The 12,651-nt window shown below is 43.6% G+C and overlaps 1 protein-coding gene across 2 annotated transcripts in view; it reads left to right on the top strand.

The window, feature by feature from the left end:
• SVIL (supervillin) overlaps window positions 1-12,651 on the top strand; it is a 255,184-nt gene that overhangs the window by 66,022 nt on the left and 176,511 nt on the right. For both annotated transcript variants that reach the window (XM_010860023.1, XM_010860021.1), the window contains exon 4: window positions 6,033-6,286. In XM_010860023.1, the coding sequence (XP_010858325.1) occupies window positions 6,271-6,286 (16 nt within the window). In that variant the 5' untranslated portion in view covers window positions 6,033-6,270. The remainder of the gene's footprint in view (window positions 1-6,032; window positions 6,287-12,651) is intronic.

Raw genomic sequence — 12,651 nt, 5'->3', positions numbered from 1 at the left:
GAAGGATAATGGCTGAGTGTGTTGAAAGTTGTGTGGCACGTGTCTGGGGAGGAGGCGGTGGTGGAGTGGGGACTTGGAATAGGGCGGTCCAGCTCTGCCTTGAAGCAGAGACCTCTAAAGAGGAGCAGCATCGAGCCGTGGAGACGGTACAGGGAGCGAACACAGAGGGAACACAGCTGCACACGGGCCTGTCTCATGCACAGGGAGAAGGGGATGAGGCAGAGGGTGAGAAGGTTAGATAGCATTACGGATTCAGTGGACACGAATTTGGGCAAACTCCAGGAGACAGTGGAGGACAGAGGAGCCCGCCTGGCATGCTGCAGTCTACGGGACCGCAAAGAGTCAGACACGACTTAGCAAACGAACAACAACAACAACGACAGTGGTCTCATGCAGAGAAATCTGGACATGTGTTGTGCATACTAATTTGGTTCACAAATTCTAACACCTCTTTAAGATTAAATAAACAACAACAAACTAGACTCAAAGCAGACTTCTTCAACCTAAAAAGAGCACCTGTGAGAACCCCACAGCTAACTTCATACTTAATTGTAAAGGACTGAAATCTTTCCACCTGAGATCTAGATCAGCTTCAGAAAAGTTGTGGGATGCAAGAGCATTATGTCTAATGGAACAATGTAGATGCCTTAATTTTAAAATGCTTTATTGCTAAAAAATACCATCATCGAAGCCTTTAGCAAGTCATTATCATTTTGCAATAGTAACATTAAAGGTCACTGATCACAGATCACAATAACAAATGTAATAATGAAAAAGTTTGAGATACTGCAAGAATTACCAAAATGTGGCACAGAGACATTGTGAGCAAATGGGGTTGGAAAAATGGTTCTGATAGACTTGCTCAACAAAGGGTTGCCACAAACCTTCACTTAGCATTAAAAAAAAAAAAACACAGTATCTGCAAAGTGCAGAAAAGTAAAGCACAATAGAACAAGATGTGCCTGTACTTAGGAATAAATGTAATTAAAGAAATATAAAACATGCTCATAAAGCTACAAAATATTGAACAAAATTTAAAGTCCCAAATAAATGGAAAAAATTCCCATGTCCACAGATCAGAAGACTTGCTATTATTAAAACAACAATACTCCCTAAATTGATCTATAGATTCAGTGCTGCTGCTGCTGCTGCTAAGTCGCCTCAGTCGTGTCCGACTCTGTGGGACCCTATATACGGCAGCCCACCAGGCTCCCCTGTCCCTGGGATTCTCCAGGCAAGAACACTGGAGTGGGTTGCCATTTCCTTCTCCAGTGCATGAAAGTGAAAAGTGAAAGTGAAGTTGCTCAGTCGCGTACGACTCAGCGACCCCATGCAGCCCACCAGGCTCCTCCGTCCATGGGATTTTCCAGGCAACAGTACTAGAGTGGGGTGCCAATGCAGTCTCTATCAAAATCTCAGATGAATTCTTGCAGAAATCAACAAACTGATCCTAAAATTCACAGAGAAATTTAAGAGACCCAGAATAGCTAAAGCAATCTTGAAAAAAAAGCAGAGTTAGAAGACTCACCCTTCCTGATTTCAAGACTTAATACAAAGCTGCAGTACTCAGGACAGTGGTTCTGGCATAAGGATAGACATATTAATTTTTGGAATAGAATTGATAGACTAGAAATAAACTCCTACATTTATGGTAATTTATTTTTGACAGTCATGCCAAGACAATTCATTGGCAGATAGTGTCTTCAACAAATAGTCTAGGACAACTGAATATCAACACACAATAGAATGAAGTTGGATTCTACCTTACACTGTGTATAAAAATTATCTCAAAATGAATCAAATTTTTACATGTAAGACCTAAAACTACATCCTTCTTAGAAGACAAGAGGAATGTTAATCTTCATGACCTTGGGCTAGGCAATTAATTTTTTAAGACATAACACCAAAAGATAAGTGACAAAAGGAAAATGGGTAAGTTGGATTTCAACCAAATTAAAAACTTTGGGGATTAAAAGACACTTCGAGAGTGAAGAAACCTACCGAATGAGAGAAAATACTTGCAAATCATATAACCTAACGGCATACTTGTATCTAGAATATATAAGAACTCTTAACAATTCAAGAATAAAAAGATAACCTACTTCAAAAATGGGCAACTATCTGAAACAGGCAAAGATATATAAATGGCCAATAAGCACATGAGAAAACTTTCAATATCACCAGCCATCTCAGAAATATAAATTGAAACCAAAAGGAGATACTGCTTCCTACCCTCTATGAAAGATGGAAAGTAACAAGTGTTGGTGAGGACATGGAGAAATTAGAACTCTCATACATGGCTGGTAGGAATGCAGAATCTTTCCCAAGCAGCTGCTTTGGAAAGCAGTTTGGCAGTTCCTAACATAGTTAAACATAGATTTTACCTTATGACCCAGCATATCCACTCCTAGGTATATGCCCAATAGAAATGAAAGCATATTTCTATATAAAAACATAGTGTTATTTTTAAAATTTTATTGAAGTATAGTTGATTTATAGTGTTTGGTTAATTTCTTCTATAAAGCAAAAAGATTTAGTTATATATACTTTTTTATATTCTTTTCCATTATGGTTTATCACAAGATATTAAATATAGTTCCCTGTGCTATACAGTAGGACCCTATTGTTTGTCCATCCTATATATAATAGTTTGCATCTTATAGCAGTATTATACACAAGTGCCAAAGAATGAAAATAATCCAAATGTCCATTAACTGATGAACAAACAAAATGTTGTTTATTCATATGATAGGATGCTATTTGATTGTAAAGAGGAATGGAGTACTGATACATCCTATGACAAAGATGAATATTGCAAATATACTCACTGAAAGAAACCAGACACAAATGACTGTGTATTATGTGATTCCATATATATGAAGTTTCCAGAACAGGCAAATCTATAGAGACATAAAATAGATTAATGGCCGCTCAAGACTGGATTATTGTAGGGGAAATTGAGAGTGACTGCTGATGGGTATGTGGTTTCCTTTGGGGGTGATGAAAATGTCTAAAACTGATTTGATAATGGTTGTACAGCTCCACGAATATACTAAAAACCATTGACTAGTACACTTTAAACTGGTGAATTGTATGGTGTGTGAATTATATATCAATAAAGCTGTTGTGTATAAGAAAAAATGTTTCCTGGAGGTACAGCTGTCAACACTGGTGATAGCTGAGATTTGGGGAGTGAGGACTAGGAGGGCAGAAAGCATGACTCCCAAATCCTGGCAGCTTCTGAGGAGAGGAAAGACTGGGGGAAGGAGGGTTTTCTTTGTTTTTCTTTTTGGGTTTGTTTGTTCATGAGGAAGGCCAGCTTTGAGACTTGAGATTTCTGTTGTGGACATATAAAGTGAGGTGCCTGTCGAATATCCCAAAGAGGTATTAAGTAGATGGTTGAACATGATGCCAGAACTCTGAGGAGCAACTCTGACTATAGATGGGATTTAGGTAACAGGTAAGTTCATCTGAAAGGATGACAACACAAAGAGTTTGTTAATGAGGCTCAGGGTGGGATGGGGTAGAGGAGAGGCAGCCAGCCAGGGAGGCAGAAAGTGGGAGGGGGCGGGGTCCTTGAGCCCAGGTGACCAGGATGATGGTAGTTCAGAGCTGGGGACCCCAGACCAGAGTGGATTGAGAAGGTGTGTGCAGAAAAGCAGTGAGGCAGCTGTTTCTAGAAATTCTGATGAGCCACACTCTGGGGGAAATTGCTCCTGGATCATTTCCTGCTTGGCTGAAACACCGAGTGCTGGTCGGGTTTGAGGTCATCTCTTCCATGGGGCAAACTCTTATGGGTGTAATTCCTGTATCTGAGACACTGCCCGTTGTAGGTAGAGGTGACGCAGGAGGGTGGTGCTGGGCTGGAGTCCAGAGAAGGGTCCTCAGACTTTGTACTCTTTGTCCTCTGATGATTTTGATTTTCTTTTATTATTTTGATTGGGAGAAAGCTGAGAGAAGGATTTTACTGACATAATTTTTTTTTGAAGTTTAGGTTGAATTGTTTAAAAGATTTTTTATTTGAGCTGGAGAAGGTGTGGAGAAAAGGGAACCCCTCCATCACTGTTCGTGGGAATGTAAATCAGTACAGTCACTTTGAAAAGCAGTGTGCAAGTTCCTTAAAAAACTAAAAGTAGAGCAACTGAGCAACAACAAGAGCTACTAGATGATTGAACACTCCAATTTCTGGGCATATATCTGGAAAAGACAAAAACTCTCCTGTGAAAAGATACATGCATCCCGTTGTTCATAGCAGCACTACTTACAATTTGCCAAGACATGAAAGCAACCTAAAAGGTCATCGACAGATGAATGGATAAAGAAGATGTGGTCCATATATACAACAGAATAGTATTCTGCCGTAAAAAAGAAGGAAATATTGCTATTTGTAGCAACATGGATGGCCCTAGAGAATATCATATTAAGTGAAGTAAGTCAGAGAAAGACAAATATCATATGATATCACTTATATGTGGAATCTAAAAAAATGATACAAAGGAACTTATTTGCGAAGAGAAATAGACTCACAGACAAAGAAAACAAACTTATGGTTACCAAAGGGGAAAAGTGGGTTGGATAAATTGTGAATTAGAGATTAACAGGTACAAACTACTATATATAAAAGAGATAACCAACAAGGCTCTGCTGTATAGCACAGGAAACGATATTCAATATCTTAAAATAACCTATAATGGAAAAGAATCTGAAAAAGAATAGATATATGTATATGTATAAGTGAATCACTTTGCTGTAACGAGAAACTAACCTAACATGGTAAATCAACTGTACTTCAATAAAAAATTAAGAAAGTTAAAAACAAATAATCTTCATTTGAAATCAGATTAAAAAGAAAAGACATCCTACAAGCTTTTGTTAATAGAGGCCATGTAGGTCTTTTTAGAGCAAAGTCCTGGCTGTGCCTACATCACTGCGTCACAGCTCTTCAGACATGAGTAGATCCCAACTTTGGGGCTCCCAAGACTACAGCCGATCCTGAAGTGAGGTGGGGGGGAACAGGGTGATTTTCTCAAAAGGTGCACCTAGGAACGCCTGAGTTTGGTGCAGTTTCATAAGCCTATTTATAGGAATGCCACAGGGGCAGCTGGACTTTTGAGGGTGAAGAATGAGTGCATTTCCAGGCAGGTCATCCTTGTACACAAATCACTAGCAGCTAGAAAGCCTCAAAGGTGTATGAACTGTGGGCCTTACCATTTGCATCAGTGCATTCTTTCCCCAGTGCTGCTTTATTCATTTAGATTGTGTGAAAGCAACTGTTTAAGACACATGGTCCTTCAAGTAACAACCTTCTCTTGAGAACTTGGACTATTCCTTAGGCTGTTAAGCACTTTGGATATTTTGGGCAAACATCATGTCTTGAGACCATGATTAAAGACTGTGCATTTTGGATGAGCCCAAGTGGTGTTTGTTTTCTCTTTTACAAGGAGTGTGTGTGCGTGTGTGCGCACGCGTGCGTGCGTGTGTGCGCAGCCCTGCACACTTTGGTAAGTCGGATTTTTAAAGTTGTATCTGACTTCTCTCAGCTCACATTTCTGCCTTTTCTTATATGGAATGTAAGTGGCTGATCATAAAACCTTAGTTTTAAAACCCAGTGTTTCCTAACTGGCTTGGCATGATATGGGAAAACACACTGGTTTTTCAAGCTCTGCTAAAAGCCTTCTTTAAGGATTTTTTCCTTGTATGTGTGGTTTGAAAACTTATTTTGATGTGGTTATTGTTGTTTGGTTGTATTTCCTTGTGCATGTAGAGGGCGTGCAGTTTAGGGATTTTGAGGGAAGAAAATCAGGGTTACTTTCATGAAAACAATCTTCTTCTGAAAGAAGCATCTTTGTTCTCAAGCACAGATCCACAGGGTTTTTATTTATTTATTTTTAAATTTTATTTTATTTTTAAACTTTACATAATTGTATTAGTTTTTAATTATTATGAGAAATCACTATCAGGAGTTTGCCCTACTTGAGGAAATCACCAGTTTCAAAGAAACCATGAGTCCAGAATCTGTTTTTTTTTTTCAGCTGTCCTCTGCCCTGGGTTTAGAGATCTCTACTAACTTCCACTTATGGGACAATTAGAGTCTGGTTATCTGGAAGGAATCATTTGAACCTTAACCTGTCATTTTGCCTACAAGGCCGGGCTAAAGGGCACTGTTGATTATCCTGATCTTAAAAGAGCGAGAGAAGATGGTCAGAAGAGAAAGTCTTGGTGTGCTCTGCTACCGCGGTCCCTGAGAACAGTCTGCCCTGGTCCCCCATCATGCTCAGGTCTCAAGGTTAGTGTCCAGGCATCTTGTAATCATTTGCAGGGGATCAGACTGCATTTAGCAGGTGCTACGGACAGCATTTCAGATCCATCCATGGAGGAAAACTGATTCCATTTTCTCTGCGCAAGGGTGGGTCTGTGCAAATAACTTTGTTTCTCAAAATCGTCTTGTTTGCCTTGGGCTGCAGCCAGACCTCTCATGTGAGTGGTGTGTGCTGTGTCACAGACCTCAGCCCGGGAGCCTGAACTTTGCTTTGTCCATCAGATCGAGGCTGTGGGGTGTGTATGAAGCCGGTGGCTGGCCCTTGGGAGACTCCAGGGGGCCCAAAAAAAACCCAAAAAGGATGTTCGTGAACCTGTGTAGACAGAACCTTTGGGCAGATTTCTCTGAGGTTTGGGACTCTAGGTAACAGGAAGAGAGGAGAAGCCAGGTAAGCACTTTAGGATTTTCTGAGATTACTCCATTTGGCTGCATTTAGAAGCCTCGTTAGCATTTCACAGGCTGGTAGGGGCCTTGAGCTCTTTTCTTGGTGGGGTTGGGGTGTGTGGGTATGTTTGTGTATGTTTGGTGAGGGGAGTGGTCTCTGCTTTTTGAATGTTGATAATGTACTTAGGTTCGGGCATTTTAGCTAACAAGGCCACTAGTTTGACTGTTTAAGTAAAAACTAGGGTTCTTTAAAAAAAAAACAAAACTGCTGTCCTACTACCAAAAACCTAATACTGTCTGGCTTTCTCTGTAGGAAAAATAAACAAGTCCGTAAAAATCCTTCAGGCATCATTCTTTGTGATCTTTTATTCAATCCAATTTATGATGAATGTCTTATTTCAAATAAAACTTACCATCAAGCAGGAAACAGTAACTGTGGAAGAATATAAATACACTTTTGGACCAGGACCACCTTACCTGGTCCCAGATACACACAAACATACACAGAGACACACACACACAGAGACAGACACACACACATGCCCTCATAGACACACACAGAGACACAGACACGCATGCACACAGACATATCCACACCCTACTTGTATCTGATTTAAAAACAGTAGGTAGCAAGCGTCTTGAAGGGCAAACAGAAGGTACAATATAATCAAGTAAGCGGTTGAATCGAAATTGGAACAAGTCTGGACTTTTCACTTTCATTTGGATACTATTACTAACTCTCTCTGCCGGGTTTAGGCTTTTCAAACATTCTTTGGCCCTGGGAGGGAGTTGTATAACCATAAAACTGGAGAATCCTGGCCCTAGAATAAATGTTCCTTTAAAAACCCCAAGGACAGAAAATTGAACACAGCTGTGTAAGAGAAAAAGTAGAGGGGAAAAAAAGAAAGTGGAGGGATGGTTCAGGGCTGCGGGCGCCCTGACCAAGGTTCCCAGGGTGTTGGGGCTGCGGTTTCTGGGTGGAAGCTGGGAGCTCCAGTGTTCTTTCTGAAAGTTTCAGGACAAGGTCAGGACCTTCCTTCAGCAAGATAGGTTCCTGTGACGTGGTGCAGAGTGCATCCTGGTTGGTGGCCTGTCTTGTCCTGGGCATAGTCTTTTGTTTTCCCTGGAGACCATTGGGGTTTCGGGTCACTTGCTGAGAAGCCATTATTCTGCAAACCTCCCAGTTTCTACTTAAAATTAAACCTCAGAGCCTAAGCAGTTGACACTGGAATTAGAAGGTAAAACGAGAGTTTTGAGCCCCAGGTTGCAGCTCCTCTGGCCCGTCAGTCACAGAATTTTCCAAACAATGATGAGACTTCCAGCGTGTGCCCTTGGGATGAACACCATGGTGTCGCCTCTGATGTTTGCTGGGTGGGTCTGCTTGTTTGGTTTGTAGACCCCAGGAAGCCATGGCTGTGGACCCCAGCCTCTGTGCAGCCTGGGATTAATCACTTAGCTCTTTGTCAGACCGTGTAATGATGATTCATGCGTCTTCCTCTACAAGATTAGATTACTGTAATTTTCATATCCTGGACTTCCCACTGGGGATTTGAATTAATACTTGTTGGTATAGAAAGCAGGATCGTGTTTCTAGGGAGAAAAAGGCCAAGCTTGCCCACTTGGCCATCAGCAGAAAATATTTAGGGAGGGCCCAGTTAGGAGGGTGACTCGGGAAAGCAATCCTATCTTCAGGGCTCACCATGCAATTAGCTTACAAAAAGGCCTGCAGACCAGGCCTCCCGGTGCAGGGAGTCCAGGTGCCATGGATTTGCATAAGTGATGCTAAAAGATCAGAATGCACTGAGGCCTTTGCCAGGAAGCCCTGCAGGGAAATCAGGCCTCATCTAATAAGGAAACTCTTCCCCAAAGATTTTGGAATGTGGAGAGGAGGTGAACTAATTCAGACTTGTGAAACTGTCTTGCTGAAGCGAGCAGGACTGTAATCACAGACTAGAGACTGTGGGTGGAGCAGTGAGGGGTAACGAAAAAACTTTTTTACTTTATAAAAAACTCTGTCTGGTACTTTCCCTGTAAAATAGACATTATTCATCCCTTTCCTCCAACAAACATTTATTGAGCTTTTACTGTGTCTTGAAAGTGAAAGTCACTCAGTTACATCCAACTCTTTGTGACCCCATGGACTAGTCCATGGAATTCTCCAGGCCAGAATACTGGAGTAGGTAGCCTTTCCCTTTTGCAGGGGATCTTCCCAACCCAGGGATTGAACCCAGGTCTCCCGCATTGCAGGAGGATTCTTTACTAGCCAGGCACTGTTTTTTCATACTGTCCGTGGGGTTCTCAAGGCAAGAATACTGAAGTGGTTTGCCATTCAGTTGGTGATGGACAGAGAAGCCTGGTGTGTTGCAGTCCATGGGGTCACAAAGAGTCGGACCTGACTGAGTGACTGGAGTGAGTGAGGCACTGTTCTGGGGTACCAGAAATGAAATCGTCTACACAGCAGACAAAAATCTCTGTCCTGGTGGAATTCACATTCCCAGGGCACCGAGGTGGGAATGTGGGTCATGCTAAGGACTTGGGAGAACCTGGAAGAATTCCTAAATAAGCATCATCCTTTGAGGATGTATCTGCCAACATGTTTCTCCTCTCCTCGCTCTGATACGGTGTGTGCATTCCATCCCACAGATGAGGTTACCAGACATTTCTAGTAGAGCCTCCAAAGGGAGTTTTCCCCATGCATGCTACTAAGGAGTCCACGCTGGTATAACAAGTCCAGCAGATGACTTTGGGGTCTTTGAGGGGATCGTCTGCTCTAGACCAAGTCCCTATTTGAGGGAGCTGAAGTGTGATCCAGGGTTTTTATCTTTATTTCCTGTCTTGCTGTCTCATAAATACTTCTCACTCCTGAACGCCTGGTGCTGACCCACTTGATCTGTCCTTGGATCCCTTTCCACCATCTGTATTACACTATTTTCTTTCTCATAATTCTTTCCGGTTTTCTCTGGTGACTATGAGAGTGCTTTGCCTCAGAGTCACAGAATCTCAGGTTTTTAGAACCAAACCGGACCTTGGGGTCAACCTAGACCAGCAATTCTCTGGCCTCTGGACCAAGTTGTCACCTGAGGCTGTGAAATGTGAACGATCAGAAAGTGAATTCTGTTTCAGAACTTAATCAGTGGATCTCCATATTGTTTCCTTATTTTCTTTTCTTGAAACTTTTCAGTTTTTATCATCGTCCACCTACCCCAGAAATTCCTCCTCAACTCGCATGCACCCCCAAGCCCCGCCCAGCCCTGCCCCCACGTTGCCTGCGTGGTTGGCCCCAACCCCGCACCCTGTTCTCCCACACTTAGACATCCGGACAGCGCCCTCCTCCTCAGCGCTGTCACCCCAGCCCCCAAATCACCCGTGTCTGCGTTCCCCTTAGGGTAGGAAGTCTCCACCGCTTGTGCTGCCAGGATCTCCAGTGGGAGCCACAGACACACTTGAAGCTACAACGCGTAGTGGTTCAGCTTTATAGAATTATTGTGCTGTGGTTCTGCTTTATTACAGGTTTATTAGGCTTCTGTGGGTTGGCCCAAGTGTGCAGCCATCACTTAGAGTTGTGTTTCTGGAGGAGAAGGAGAAGGATCGTGTGACGGAAACCCAGCGGTGAGCAGAGCGCACGACTGTGCCCCCTCCTGGGCTGCGTGGGGTCTGGGGTGTGCAGAGGCCAGGGGACGTGGTTCAGAGCCAGCAGCCCTGGTGCTGTGTGTCCTCGGTGCGTCTCTGGGGTCTGGGTGTTGCTCCCGGTTCTCCTCTATAACCTGGTGCAGAGATGGACTCTTAAACGGCACCCCAAGGAGGACCACAGGGACTTCGTGTTTCATGCAGAAATCAGGGCTGTCCATTCTCTCCTGTTGTTCGGAGTCAGCCAAGGAAACCGGCCCCTGCCCCCACCCCCGCCCCGTTTTTTGATTTTTGATTTTGTATTGGAATATAGCCGATTAACAACGTTGTGATTGTTTCAGGTGAACAGCGAAGGGACTCAGCCGTACATACACATGTATCCATTCTTCCCCAAACTCTCATCCAGGCTGCCCCATAACGTTGAGCACACTTCCCTGTGCTGTACTGTAGGTTCTTGTTATCTGTTTTAAATATGCTGTGTGTTCATGTCCATCCCAAACTCCCTAACTCTCCCTTTCCCACATCCCTCCCACTGGCAACCATAAGTTTGTTCTCTAAGTCTGTGAGTCTCTTTCTGTTTTGTCAGTAAGTTCATCTGTTTACTTCTTTTTAGACTTCACATATAAGGGATGTCATACGATATTTCTCAAGGAACCCCTTTTGGTGCTACGCTTTGTGATGTCAGCCCCCTCATGGAAAGGAAAGAGCCTCTGGGTCTTCTCCCATGTGCAAGTGCCTCCCTGCACTGCTGTATCACATCCCTCTGAGCCAGTGTCCCCACTTGAGAAGCCATCTCTGCATTTCTGCCACGTGATGAATAGACAGCAATCCCATACGTTTAAATCTATAGCAGCCGAAATAGAGTAGGTCACACTCTGTACATCTCTGATTACTCTCAAGACTCTGAATGCGGTGTCCAGGAATGCAATGCTGGTCCAGCCCTGTGAGAGGCTGTGTGCCCACAGCCAGGACTCATAAAACATGGGCCAGGCCTCCCCCTCTCTCCCAGCAAACTCACATTTCATCTGGACCATGAGCCCAGCAGTTCTGCTCCTGCTGCGCATTGCTCCACACCCATAGTTCTTGAAGCCGCAGCCTGGGAGAGAGGGCTTGGCTTGCTCATCTGGTGTTCCAAGCCAGTGACCTACACATGACCTTGGAGCTCGAAATATTGTCCTCCAAACCAGTGAAGCTCTCCCTAAGCTTTGAGAGGGAGACAGAGACAGACAGACATTGATTGATTGATTGATTTAGACTAACTGGGAGAGGGTGCTTTATTGGTTGAAAAATACTGTTAACCAAAAAAAAAAAAAAAACCCTTTTTGCTTTTTTAAAATCTACCCACAGTAAAATGTATTTGTCCATGGTCCAGGCAGCCCAAGCTCAGAGTCCTGGGGGTGTATTAGTGTGGGTGTTAAGAGAGGACCAGGTATGTTTTGGTCTTTACTCACAGATGTTGAAATCCCAAGTTTATGGAGAAAAAGAAAAAGAAAGTGATTCCAAGTCTGGTTCCCAAGTTATATGAAGAAAAAGAAAGTGATTCCAAGGCTGGTCCCATCATAGCAGAAATGAGGACAGACTTCAGACCCTGGTGCTTAGTGTTTTCAGCCCCTGGAAAGGAGCAGCTTAAGCAAATGCTTCTCTTGATTGCTCAAGTTCATCGCCATTTCGAAAGCAGAATTTTGCCGAAGGCAGGAGCAGTCAGGCAGAGAACTTTGTTTTGCTTTCTGCTCACTGACAGTTCTGGCTGAAATTCTGAGGTCCTCCTCTCTTCAGAAATAGGGGCTTCATGGAGGGAAAACTGGACAGTGAGGCTCCTACCCAAAAGCCTGTGAGCTGGCTCCACCTACTTCGTTCCTGCCTATAAAGTGAGGAGCCACTTTGTCCCTCGTCAGTTTCTAACTCCAGAGGGGTAGTCAGTGTCGATTGGTTACTCCTGGAAAAAAAAGAGGGGCACGTTGCTGAATTAAAATTAGAAAGAGACCTAAAGGCATGTCACAGACATTTATTATGTGTAGGGAGTGACGGACATTGCTGAATTCCATGGATGCAGAGACAGATGGGGCCCCTGCCCTTTGGACACGAACAGTCTAGAGGCTGGAATTCACAGAGCACGTTAGGAAGGGCTCATCGAGAAGTACAGTCAGCTGAGCCATGAAGGATAATGAGGGATTTTCTAAGTGACAAGGAAGGGAAGGCATTCTGAGACCAGCCTGGATCCAGCAGCCTCAGTCAGTGTGGTTTCTGGTGGTCACCTGTGGGGTGGACGGGTGCTGGGACGTACGACTGAAGAGGTGGTAGGGGGCGAGTCACAGTAGGGA

The sequence above is a fragment of the Bison bison genome, unplaced genomic scaffold (assembly GCF_000754665.1).
Source record: "Bison bison bison isolate TAMUID 2011002044 unplaced genomic scaffold, Bison_UMD1.0 scf7180017864461, whole genome shotgun sequence".
Taxonomy (NCBI): domain Eukaryota; kingdom Metazoa; phylum Chordata; class Mammalia; order Artiodactyla; family Bovidae; genus Bison; species Bison bison.
This window is presented reverse-complemented; position numbering and strand designations above follow the sequence as displayed.